The 13319-nt window shown below is 41.8% G+C and overlaps 1 protein-coding gene across 1 annotated transcript; it reads left to right on the top strand.

Moving 5' to 3' along the window:
- Positions 1–2696: 2696 nt before the first annotated feature.
- Positions 2697–13311, top strand: LOC308159717 (urotensin-2-like; the record flags this gene model as incomplete). Its single annotated transcript, XM_080533532.1, has 3 exons — positions 2697–2799; positions 11978–12088; positions 13118–13311. The coding sequence occupies 3 exons, from the start codon at positions 2697–2699 to the stop codon at positions 13309–13311; spliced, it is 408 nt and encodes a 135-aa protein (XP_080389658.1).
- Positions 13312–13319: the final 8 nt, after the last annotated feature.

Raw genomic sequence — 13319 nt, 5'->3', positions numbered from 1 at the left:
AGACACGTGATGGGACCTGAGTAGGGAGGAGGTCATAACTTAAGTCACAAAAGCAACATAACTTGTGTTTGAGGAGATATTTGAGAACGTACAGCTATTGTAGGCCTACTAGCAAAGAAAGCAAAGATGTGCATGGGACAATAGGCCACCGTGACCTCACCACCCCCCCATCCAATGAAGTATTGACTAACCCTAACCCTAACAAACAAAACCAAAACAAACGTTACCTTTTAGACCAAGACTGACAGACAGAAACTATAAAGAACAGCTTGGGGTTGTAAAACACTTGACATCATTTTCTGTGCCTGTCCTTTCTTAGATAGATAGATAGATAGATAGATAGATAGATAGATAGATAGATAGATAGATAGATAGATAGATAGATAGATAGATAGATGGATAGATAGATAGATAGACAGACAGATAGATAGATAGATAGATAGATAGGTAGGTAGATAGATAGATAGATAGATAGATAGGTAGGTAGATTCAGGCGTTATAGAAACTCAGACCACGAAACAACAACAACAACAACAAAAAAGTGACAATTGAATATTAGGCTAAATACAATAGATAGAAATACAAAATAAAGATAGACCAATGGATAATTCAGACCTTATATACAGTAGGTAGGTTTAACATCCCCCAGCCTGACTCTGATCACCCAGATCGAGCCAGCAGGGAGGAGGAGTTATACAGTATTATTGCGGCAAGCAGAAAATATCTCCCATAGTGGTCCTTAGTGCAACGTGGTTGTAGCAGTCTGTTGCTTTCACTCACACCACTCGCCTCCTGGCTTGATCTGTGTTCATTCTTTCATGCTTTCAGGTTATCAAAGTGTTTTCAGACTGCTTCAAAAAACAACAAATCAAATCAAATCAAATCAAAAACCCTTTTTAAACTGTCTGATTAAGGCTGTGGACCCTGCAGGTCCTGGGGGTGAAGATAACTGCCCCAGCCCTGGACCCTGACACAAACCACTCAACTTAAATAGACTTCTGGTTCAACTTGAATATACTTTTTTTAAACGACTATAAAAAAATATGGTCCTTGACTAATGCTTCCTATAAATTCTAATGGCTTTTCAATGATATACAACAACCTCTCCCAGATTGTCTGGCCTTGCGACGATAAAGTAAATGTCACTGACGCTTCCATAACCCCACATTATCATACCGGAGGCAGGAACACAGTGGCGTCAGAGCGCTAATAAATATACAGATGAAGGTCTGTGACGTACACCGGCGGTGCAGAGTGTTACTTCCTAATTAGCCACCCCCCCCCCACCTGTCCCTCCAGTCAGAGCTAGCCAATGGCTACCCCTGCCCTGCTTCGGCCAGGCCTGTATGCATGCACACATAAAAAGGCAGAGTTTATTGCAGGACTGAAGGAAAAGTGAAAGAGCAAATATAACATCTTGCCACAACAAGGCCATTGTGAACAGTGTGGACATCAATCACACGGATTCAATGACCCATAGCCAATTCTGTACTGGCTCAAACCGACTCCAAATGCCAAGTGGCCCAGAGGGCCTGTTCCCGCTGTAAAAGGAACAACCTTTGTAGACATAATCTCCATAACCTCTATGCAAATGTGTTTTGTCGTACATCAAATTTCCATTAGAATATTGCCACATGAGCAATTGGAATAAAAGAGCAGCAACTCTGCTACGAATGTGCCACTGTAGATGGTCCTACTTTAACACTACAGTACACCTTTGAATACTTTTTTTTATGTTAGCATCAGTGCTATGGACAGATAAGTTAGTCCACATACTGTAGACCCTTGAGAGAAAGAAAAAAAACACGACAACTCCCAGATTAACATGTAACACAACATAACACATGTATGTTATAACCTTTGTGACTTGTCATGTGACCAGTAGTGAACAACGCTTCCATTCTGCTGTGGCATGGATGACCAAATATGGTCAGTGACCTTCAGCTGACCTTTCCAATGCATCTTTCAATCAGTTTAAATCACACTTGAGTCATGAGCAACCCCCTTATCCTGCGTTCAGTTGGATAGCTAAGGCGGCGTTTAACTAAATGCTAATTTAATGAAGCCGCCAGGTTCGTCTCGTTCCATGGGGACGTGTTCGTTTGGCGAAGTTGTCGTCGTCATAGCGTCGGTTAATGAATTCATAGAATAAACAGCTTATTTCTCGGCCCAGTCTCTCCACCTGCTACCCTCTCAGAGGCGGGGGTTAGGGGGGTGGGTGGGTGGGGTGGCCAGGAGTTTTTTGAACACAGCACCTGGACAAATCCGATTTTACGGTGTCAGTAAAAAATAGTCAATCAAACCGCAGGGCTGGTAAAAACACGGCTTTGCCCCTGACGCATAGACCAGGGGCACTTGTCTGGATTTACTGGGCCCGTAACTCATCTGTGTGACTTCCTGTTGATTTATCATAGACTTGAGGTGTGTGTTGTTGGGAGATGGTACTATGTAGTCCTGTTGTGGGGGGTTAGGGGGGGCAGTGAGGGTCGGGCTGGGGTGGGGGTGGGTGGTAGGTTGTGGGGGATGGGGGGGCACAACCAAGAGGTATATAAACCCACCAGGGAAGAGCAGGGGAGCATACTTCCATCTCCAGACCACAGCAGGACCCCCTCAGCCAGCCAGCCAGTCCACCACCACAAGACCCCGCCGGTGAGACCGAGCCAAGCAGCCACCAGCACCCCCCCTCTGTGAAGACGATGTGTAACCCGCTCCTGTCATGGACCTTCCTGCTGGCCGCCTCCGGGACCCTGCTGGCCCACCCCCTCACAGACTCAGCAGAGATGTCCTACCCAGGACCAGGTGAGTAGAGAGAGACTAACACGCCAACACACTAGAAGTAGTTGACACAACAAATGTATTTTTTGTATTTTTGAACACAACATTCCGTCATTACAATGTGCTCAGGCTCACTTAAACTATTGTTTACCAGCTTTTTTTTTTCGGGCTGTGGTCAGGCTGTGGTGTGTGTGTGTGTGGGGGGGGGCACAGGGTCTGGACACAGGGTCAGCCATAGTCAGCACCCCTGGAGCAATTAGAGGTTAAGGTATTAAGTGCCTTGCTCAAGGGCACAACGGCAGCGGTAGGCACCTTAGATATGATGCCAACAACCCTCACCAGCTCACATCTAGCTCCTGTGGCGGGGGATCAAACCAGGGACCTTTCGATCGCTAGGCTACCTGCACTACAGGCCCGACCCAATCCAAACGGGTTCTGGCCGCGATGTCTTCCTTTCACGTTGTCCTTTCCAGCACTGTCTCAGCGGCTACGGCTGATGACTGAACCAGGCCAGTCCAGTACAGCTCAGCTCAGCTCGGTTCTGTGGTTGGGGTAGCCAACTTTTTCCACTACCAAATACAGGACGAAAAAAGATGGCGTGCCACTGCACGGGGCAGGGGGGGGGTTGCAGGAATTGGCGCATTGACGCTATACGTACGCATGAGGGGGCCTGTGATTGGATGGATATACGGGACAAGGGAGGTTGACTGTCTGTTATGTTGACTGACTGTTATGTTGACTGTCTGTTGTGTTGACTGTCTGTTGTGTTGACTGACTGTTATGTTGACTGTCTGTTATGTTGACTGTTATGTTGACTGTCTGTTCATCCAGTCCAAAATACGGGACATCCCGGCTGTCTGTTATGTTGACTGACTGTTATGTTGACTGACTGTTATGTTGACTGTCTGTTGTGTTGACGGTCTGTTATGTTGACTGTCTGTTATGTTGACTGTCTGTTGACTGTCTGTTATGTTGACTGGCTGTCTGTTGACTGTCTGTCTGTTGACTGTCTGTTGACTGTCTGTCTGTTGACTGTCTGTTGACTGTCTGTTATGTTGACTGTCTGTTAGGTTGACTGTCTGTCTGTTGACTGTCTGTTGACTGTCTGTCTGTTGACTGTCTGTTATGTTGACTGTCTGTTATGTTGACTGTCTGTTATGTTGACTGTCTGTTAGGTTGACTGTCTGTTAGGTTGACTGTCTGTCTGTTGACTGTCTGTTGACTGTCTGTTGACTGTCTGTCTGTTGACTGTCTGTTGACTGTCTGTCTGTTGACTGTCTGTTATGTTGACTGTCTGTTGACTGTGTGTTGTGTTGACTGTCTGTTATGTTGACTGTCTGTTATGTTGACTGTCTGTTGACTGTATGTTCATCCAGCCCAAAATAAGGGACATTGAAGGGCTAATACAGGACAAGTTGGCAGTTGGCAGCGCTACTCTGGAGTGTGAATGAGGGTTGTAGTAGTCGCCTCCACAGGCTGGTGCTACTGCTGGGACAGCCTGTGGTTCGTGGCATAATGAGGTTACAATAATCATTAGGCAGTGTAGTCTGGCCACAACATCAGCCTTGATTACATTTTACATTTACATTTTTTACATTTAGCAGACACCTTTTTATCCGATGCAACTTACAACAAATACATTTTGTCAAATGCAAAAAAACAAATACAAGTGTGTCTTAGTGAATCATCTATCCATCAGTCATCGTATGAAAAAGAAATCAATGCCCGGGCCAGGGGCCATTGGCAGTCACAATGCTAGAAGAAAGAATAATTCTCTCTCTCTCTCTTTCTCTCTGTCTCTCTCTCTCTCTCTCTCTCTCTCTCTCTCTCTCTCTCTCTCTCTCTCTCTCTCTCTCTCTCTCTCTCTCTCTCTCTCTCTATATATATATATATATATACTGTATATATATATATTATTATTATTATTATTATTATTATTTAATTAAATTATTTATAATTTATTATCTCTCTCTATTATTATTTTGTATAAATGTTTTAATTTTAAATTATTTTAAAATTATAATTAAGGTCTCTGCCTCTGATTAAAGTCTCTATTTTGATTAAGTGTTACTCATCAGCATTAACAAACAAGCAGGTTGTAATTAGTGACCTTCAGTTGTGGTATACTTGCTATCAGACCTTCAAGACAAACACAATTGTAAGAGTTGTCCTTGATCATCACCTGGAAGAGCCTGAGCATTCATGTGCTGTCTGTTGACTGTCTGTTATGTTGACTGTCTGTTGTGTTGACTGTCTGTTATGTTGACTGTCTGTTATGTTAATTGTCTGTTATGTTGACTGTCTGTTATGTTGACTGTCTGTTATGTTGACTGACTGTTATGTTGACTGTCTGTTATGTTGAATGTCTGTTATGTTGACTGTCTGTTATGTTGACTGTCTGTTATGTTGACTGTCTGTTATGTTGACTGTCTGTTATGTTGACTATCTGTTGACTGTCTGTTGACTGTCTGTTATATTGACTGTCTGTTGACTGTCTGTTATGTTGACTGACTGTTATGTTGACTGTCTGTTATGTTGAATGTCTGTTATGTTGACTGTCTGTTGACTGTCTGTTATGTTGACTGTCTGTTATGTTGACTGTCTGTTGACTGTCTGTTATGTTGACTGTCTGTTATGTTGACTATCTGTTGACTGTCTGTTATATTGACTGTCTGTTGACTGTCTGTTATGTTGACTGACTGTTATGTTGACTGTCTGTTATGTTGACTGACTGTTATGTTGATTGTATGTTATGTTGACTGTATGTTATGTTGACTGTTTGTTATGTTGACTGACTGTTATGTTGACTGTATGTTATGTTGACTGTCTGTTATGTTGATTGTATGTTATGTTGACTGTATGTTATGTTGACTGTTTGTTATGTTGACTGACTGTTATGTTGACTGTATGTTATGTTGACTGACTGTTATGTTGATTGTATGTTATGTTGACTGTATGTTATGTTGACTGTTTGTTATGTTGACTGACTGTTATGTTGACTGTATGTTATGTTGACTGTCTGTTATGTTGACTGTTTGTTATGTTGACTGACTGTTATGTTGACTGTCTGTTATGTTGACTGTCTGTTGACTGTCTGTTATATTGACTGTTTGTTATGTTGACTGTCTGTCTGTTGACTGTCTGTTATGTTGACTGTCTGTTATGTTGACTGACTGTTATGTTGACTGTCTGTTATGTTGACTGTCTGTTAGGTTGACTGTCTGTTATGTTGACTGTCTGTTATGTTGACTGACTGTTATGTTGACTGTCTGTTATGTTGACTGACTGTTGACTGTCTGTTGACTGTCTGTTGACTGTATGTTCATCCAGCCCAAAATAAGGGACATTGAAGGGCTAATACAGGACAAGTTGGCGGTTGGCAGTTGGCAGCCCTACTCTGGAGTGTGAATGAGGGTTGTAGTAGTCGCCTCCACAGGCTGGTGCTACTGCTGGGACAGCCTGTGGTTCGTGGCATAATGAGGTTACAATAATCATTAGGCAGTGTAGTCTGGCCACAACATCAGCCTTGATTACATTTTACATTTACATTTTTTACATTTAGCAGACGCCTTTTTATCCGATGCAACTTACAACAAATACAATTTGTCAAATGCAAAAAAACAAATACAAGTGTGTCTTAGTGAATCATCTATCCATCAGTCATCGTAAGAAAAAAAAATCTATGCCCGGGCCAGGGGCCATTGGCAGTCACAATGCTAGAAGAAAGAATAATTCTCTCTCTCTCTCTCTTTCTCTCTCTCTCTATCTCTATATATATTATTATTTAGTATTATTATTATTATTTAATACAATTATTTATAATTTATTATCTCTCTCTATTATTATTTTGTATTATTTATTTATTTTTTATATTATTTTTAAATTATAATTCAGGTCTCTGTCTCTGATTAAAGTCTCTATTTTGATTAAGTGTTACTCATCAGCATTAACAAACAAGCAGGTTGTAATTAGTGACCTTCAGTTGTGGTATACTTGCTATCAGACCTTCAAGACAAACACAATTGTAAGAGTTGTCATTGATCATCACCTGGAAGAGCCTGCGCATGCATGTGCTGTCTGTTGACTGTCTGTTGACTGTCTGTTGACTGTCTGTTATGTTGACTGTCTTTTATGTTGACTGTCTGTTATGTTGACTGTCTGTTGACTGTCTGTTATGTTGACTGTCTGTTATGTTGACTGTCTGTTATGTTGACTGTCTGTTATGTTGACTGTCTGTTATGTTGACTGTCTGTTATGTTGAATGACTGTTATGTTGACTGTCTGTTATGTTGACTGACTGTCGGTCTGTTGACTGTCTGTCTGTTGACTGTCTGTTATGTTGACTGACTGTTATGTTGACTGTCTGTTGTGTTGACTGTCTGTTATGTTGACTGTCTGTTATGTTGACTGTCTGTTGTGTTGACTGTCTGTTATGTTGACTGTCTGTTATGTTGACTGTCTGTTATGTTGACTGTCTGTTATGTTGACTGACTGTTGTGTTGACTGTCTGTTATGTTGACTGTTTGTTATGTTGACTGTCTGTTATATTGACTGTCTGTTGTGTTGACTGTCTGTTATGTTGACTGTCTGTTATGTTGACTGTCTGTCTGTTGACTATCTGTTGACTGTCTGTTATGTTGAATGACTGTTATGTTGACTGTCTGTTGACTGTCTGTTATGTTGACTGACTGTCGGTCTGTTGACTGTCTGTCTGTTGACTGTCTGTTATGTTGACTGACTGTTATGTTGACTGTCTGTTGTGTTGACTGTCTGTTATGTTGACTGTCTGTTATGTTGACTGTCTGTTGTGTTGACTGTCTGTTATGTTGACTGTCTGTTATGTTGACTGTCTGTTATGTTGACTGTCTGTTATGTTGACTGACTGTTGTGTTGACTGTCTGTTATGTTGACTGTTTGTTATGTTGACTGTCTGTTATGTTGACTGTCTGTTATGTTGACTGTCTGTTATGTTGACTGTCTGTTATGTTGACTGTCTGTTATATTGACTGTCTGTTATGTTGACTGTCTGTTATGTTGACTGTCTGTTATGTTGACTGACTGTTATGTTGACTGTCTGTTATGTTGACTGTCTGTTATATTGACTGTTTGTTATGTTGACTGTCTGTTGACTGTCTGTTATGTTGACTGTCTGTTGACTGTCTGTTATGTTGACTGTCTGTTGACTGTCCGTCTGTTGACTGTCTGTTATGTTGACTGTCTGTTGACTGTATGTTCATCCAGCCCAAAATAAGGGACATTGAAGGGCTAATACAGGACAAGTTGGCGGTTGGCAGTTGGCAGCCCTACTCTGGAGTGTGAATGAGGGTTGTAGTAGTCGCCTCCACAGGCTGGTGCTACTGCTGGGACAGCCTGTGGTTCGTGGCATAATGAGGTTACAATAATCATTAGGCAGTGTAGTCTGGCCACAACATCAGCCTTGATTACATTTTACATTTACATTTTTTACATTTAGCAGATGCCTTTTTATCCGATGCAACTTACAACAAATACATTTGTCAAATGCAAAAAAACAAATACAAGTGTGTCTTAGTGAATCATCTATCCATCAGTCATCGTAAGAAAAAGAAATCTATGCCGGGGCCAGGGGCCATTGGCAGTCACAATGCTAGAAGAAAGAATAATTCTCTCTCTCTCTCTTTCTCTCTCTCTCTATCTATATATATATATTATTTATTATTATTATTATTATTATTTAATACAATTATTTATAATTTATTATCTCTCTCTATTATTATTTTGTATAAATGTTTTAACTTTAAATTATTTTAAAATGATAATTAAGGTCTCTGTCTCTGATTAAAGTCTCTATTTTGATTAAGTGTTACTCATCAGCATTAACAAACAAGCAGGTTGTAATTAGTGACCTTCAGTTGTGGTATACTTGCTATCAGACCTTCAAGACAAACACAAGTGTAAGAGTTGTCCTTGATCATCACCTGGAAGAGCCTGACCATGCATGTGCTGTTATGTTGACTGTCTGTTGACTGTCTGTTATGTTGACTGTCTGTTATGTTGACTGTCTGTTATGTTGACTGTCTGTTATGTTGACTGTCTGTTGTGTTGACTGTCTGTTATGTTGACTGTCTGTTATGTTGACTGTCTGTTATGTTGACTGTCTGTTGTGTTGACTGTCTGTTATGTTGACTGTCTGTTATGTTGACTGTCTGTTATGTTGACTGTCTGTTGTGTTGACTGTCTGTTATGTTGACTGTCTGTTATGTTGACTGTCTGTTATGTTGACTATCTGTTATGTTGACTGTCTGTTATGTTGACTGTCTGTTGTGTTGACTGTCTGTTATGTTGACTGTCTGTTATGTTGACTGTCTGTTATGTTGACTGTCTGTTATGTTGACTGACTGTTATGTTGACTGTCTGTTATGTTGACTGTCTGTTATGTTGACTGTCTGTTATGTTGACTGTCTGTTATGTTGACTGTCTGTTATGTTGACTGTCTGTTGTGTTGACTGTCTCTTATGTTGACTGTCTGTTAGGTTGTGTTGACTGTCTGTTATGTTGACTATCTGTTGACTGTCTGTTGACTGTCTGTTATGTTGACTGTCTGTTGACTGTCTGTTATGTTGACTGTCTGTTGACTGTCTGTTATGTTGACTGTCTGTTATGTTGACTATCTGTTATGTTGACTGTCTGTTATGTTGACTGTCTGTTGTGTTGACTGTCTGTTGTGTTGACTGTCTGTTATGTTGACTGTCTGTTATGTTGACTGTCTGTTATGTTGACTGACTGTTATGTTGACTGTCTGTTATGTTGACTATCTGTTATGTTGACTGTCTGTTATGTTGACTGTCTGTTATGTTGACTGTCTGTTATGTTGACTGTCTGTTATGTTGACTGTCTGTTATGTTGACTGTCTGTTGTGTTGACTGTCTCTTATGTTGACTGTCTGTTAGGTTGTGTTGACTGTCTGTTATGTTGACTATCTGTTGACTGTCTGTTGACTGTCTGTTATGTTGACTGTCTGTTGACTGTCTGTTATGTTGACTGTCTGTTATGTTGACTGTCTGTTGACTGTCTGTTATGTTGACTGACTGTTATGTTGACTGTCTGTTATGTTGACTGTCTGTTATGTTGACTGTCTCTTATGTTGACTGTCTGTTAGGTTGTGTTGACTGTCTGTTATGTTGACTATCTGTTGACTGTCTGTTGACTGTCTGTTATGTTGACTGTCTGTTGACTGTCTGTTATGTTGACTGTCTGTTATGTTGACTGTCTGTTGACTGTCTGTTATGTTGACTGACTGTTATGTTGACTGTCTGTTATGTTGACTGTCTGTTATGTTGACTGTCTGTTATGTTGACTGTCTGTCTGTTGACTGTCTGTTATGTTGAATGACTGTTATGTTGACTGTCTGTTGACTGTCTGTTGTGTTGACTGTCTGTTATGTTGACTGTCTGTTATGTTGACTGTCTGTTATGTTGACTGTCTGTTATGTTGACTGTCTGTCTGTTGACTATCTGTTGACTGTCTGTTATGTTGAATGACTGTTATGTTGACTGTCTGTTGACTGTCTGTTATGTTGACTGTCTGTTATGTTGACTGACTGTTATGTTGACTGTCTGTTGACTGTCTGTTATGTTGACTGTCTGTTGTGTTGACTGTCTGTTATGTTGACTGTCTGTTATGTTGACTGTCTGTTGTGTTGACTGTCTGTTATGTTGACTGTCTGTTATGTTGACTGTCTGTTAGGTTGACTGTCTGTTAGGTTGACTGTCTGTTATGTTGACTGTCTGTTATGTTGACTGTCTGTCTGTTGACTGTCTGTTGACTGTCTGTCTGTTGACTGTCTGTCTGTTGACTGTCTGTTGACTGTTATGTTCATCCAGCCCAAAATACGGGACATCCCGACTGTCTGTTATGTTGACTGTCTGTTGACTGTCTGTTATGTTGACTGACTGTCATGTTGACTGTCTGTTGTGTTGACTGTCTGTTGTGTTGACTGTCTGTTAGGTTGACTGTCTGTTATGTTGACTGTCTGTCTGTTGACTGTCTGTCTGTTGACTGTCTGTTGACTGTGTATTGGCTACAGTAATACTACAGTAATACTAATACTACTACTATTACATTGGTGGAGGCTGGTGGTGGCAGAAATCGGACGACAAGCTCATTGTAATGCATGGAATAAACACACAGGCTTGACACCCTGAACTTGTCCTCCAATTTCTGCCAGCCTCACATCTCTCTTCACACCAGGGTCAAAACAGTATTACATTTCTTAAAAACAAACAAACAAAGGCAGACATACTTGCTTATATGTTATGGGGATATAAATATGATATTATGACCCAGATGACGGGTTTAATTCTCTTACAGTATTTAATCACAATAACATTAGTTAGACAACCTTACTAGCATATGCTAACGCACACCGCTACCTCCAGAGACAGTCTTGTGTTACACAGTTCTATAACGAGGCCTTCTCTAGGGGATTCCATCACCTGACTAATTTATCTTCCTGGAGGAGACGTGCTGTAAGACACCACCTGGTGTCGTCAGCTCAAAGACCAGGGGAGGCTGGTGGAGGTAGAAATCGGAGGACGGGTCTTATTGTAATCCATGCATTACCATAAGCAGCCTCCCCTCCCAGTAAACAAATAGTCCAAAAGACGTCCTCAGGGAAGCCAGAATGTGGGTTCAGATGAGAATGTGGGTACAGAATCGTCCATAAGACGTCCTAAAGACGTCATCTGGATGTCCTAGAAAGACGTCATCTGGACGTCCTAGAAAGACGTTATCTGAACCCACATTCTGGCTTCCCTGAGGACGTCTTTTGGACTCTTTGTTTACTGGGCGGATTGACTTGCCTGTTGACCGACGTGTACTGACTGTGTGGTACTGACCGTGTGGTACTGACCGCGTGGTACTGACCGTGTGGTACTGACTATGAGGTACTGACCGCGTGGTACTGACCGTGTGGTACTGACTATGAGGTACTGACCGCGTGGTACTGACCGTGTGGTACTGACCGTGTGGTACTGACTGTGTGGTACTGACTGTGTGGTACTGACTGTGTGGTACTGACCGTGTGGTACTGACTGTGTGGTACTGACCGTGTGGTACTGACTGTGTGGTACTGACCGTGTGGTACTGACCGTGTGGTACTGACTGTGCGGTACTGACCGTGTGGTACTGACCGTGTGGTACTGACCATGTGTTACTGTGCCAGTGTCTCTGGAGGACGTCGGAGTGGGTAGTCCAGACGAGCTGTCACTGTCCGAGCAGACGTACCCGGGCCTCAGGTACTCCTCTGTCCTGTCTGGAGAGCTCAACAGAGACGGTGAGACACACTGACAGACAGACAGACAGCACAACAATAATGAACACCACATCAACGGGTTGGTGCATCGTGCACTGTTGTGTGTCGATCTTCAAACCACCATCTTCTCTTTCTTCTTCTCCTTCTTCGCCTTTTCTCTCTCTCTCTCTCTCTCTCTCTCTCTCTCTCTCTCTCTCTCTCTCTCTCTCTCTCTCTCTCTCTCTCTCTCTCTCTCTCAGGCCTCAGAACAACTGGACTTCTGCCCAGACAGATGAAAAGAGAGGTGAGGAACATTGGCTCTTTAATGACTCAAGGAACACCAGCTGTTCTAGTCATTTGTTTTGGGAGTGTTAGTTCAGATAGATAGATAGATCCCTGAGGGGAAATTCAGGCATTGCTGCAGCTCAGACCACGAAACAACAAAAACGAAATTAAGTGACAATTGAATAATGGGCTAAAATAAAATAGACACACACAAAAAAAGATAGAGATAGACCGATTGACATTTGGGACCTTATATACTAGGTAAGATTTAACATCCTCCAGCCTGACTCTGATCACCCAGATTGACCCAGCCGGAGGAGGAGTTGTATAGTGTTATTGCTGTTGCTCTTGCTGAGAGACATACAGTGCGAGTCTATGATTTGTTCTTGCAATTGAGTTGACCCTCCCTTTTGCCCATTGCTGACACCTCCCTGTCCCTAGCTCTTTAGCTGTCTAGTTTTAGGTTTTGTAGTTTTAGTTTAGTTTTAGACTATCTTAGACTGTTTTAGACTAGTTTTAGTTTTAGACTATGTAGTTTTAGTTTAGTATTGTATTTGTTTGTGGTGGATGCATATGTTGTATGCCTGTGAACAGGTCACACTTGAAAATGAGCCCTTGGGGCTCAATGTGTTTTTACCTGTATAAATAAAGGTTAAATAAAAAAATTGCGGCAGGCAGAAAACATCTCCTATAGCGCTCCTGAGTGCAACTTATAGTTGTAGTAGTCTGCTCGACTGGAAAGTCCACTGGAAAGTTGACCCGAACAGCCGTAATCTTGGAACCCAGAATCTCATCTCTCGACTGAGAGTCTGACTGAATGTTGCAACTACAACAGCAGTGACCTGCTTCTGGTTTTTCAGGTTTTGTTGGAGAAGGTCCAAGGGAGTCACCTCACGCCTTTCAACCGCTTCCTGGGAATCAGGAAGCTGTTCAGGAAGAGAGGAGGCAACTCTGAGTGCTTCTGGAAGTACTGTGTCTAAGACAGTCA

The sequence above is a fragment of the Nansenia antarctica genome, assembly GCF_963989245.1.
Source record: "Nansenia antarctica genome assembly, chromosome: 6".
Classification (NCBI taxonomy): domain Eukaryota; kingdom Metazoa; phylum Chordata; class Actinopteri; order Argentiniformes; family Microstomatidae; genus Nansenia; species Nansenia antarctica.
Note: the sequence above shows the minus strand (reverse complement) of the source record. Positions and strands in the feature narration are given on the sequence as shown.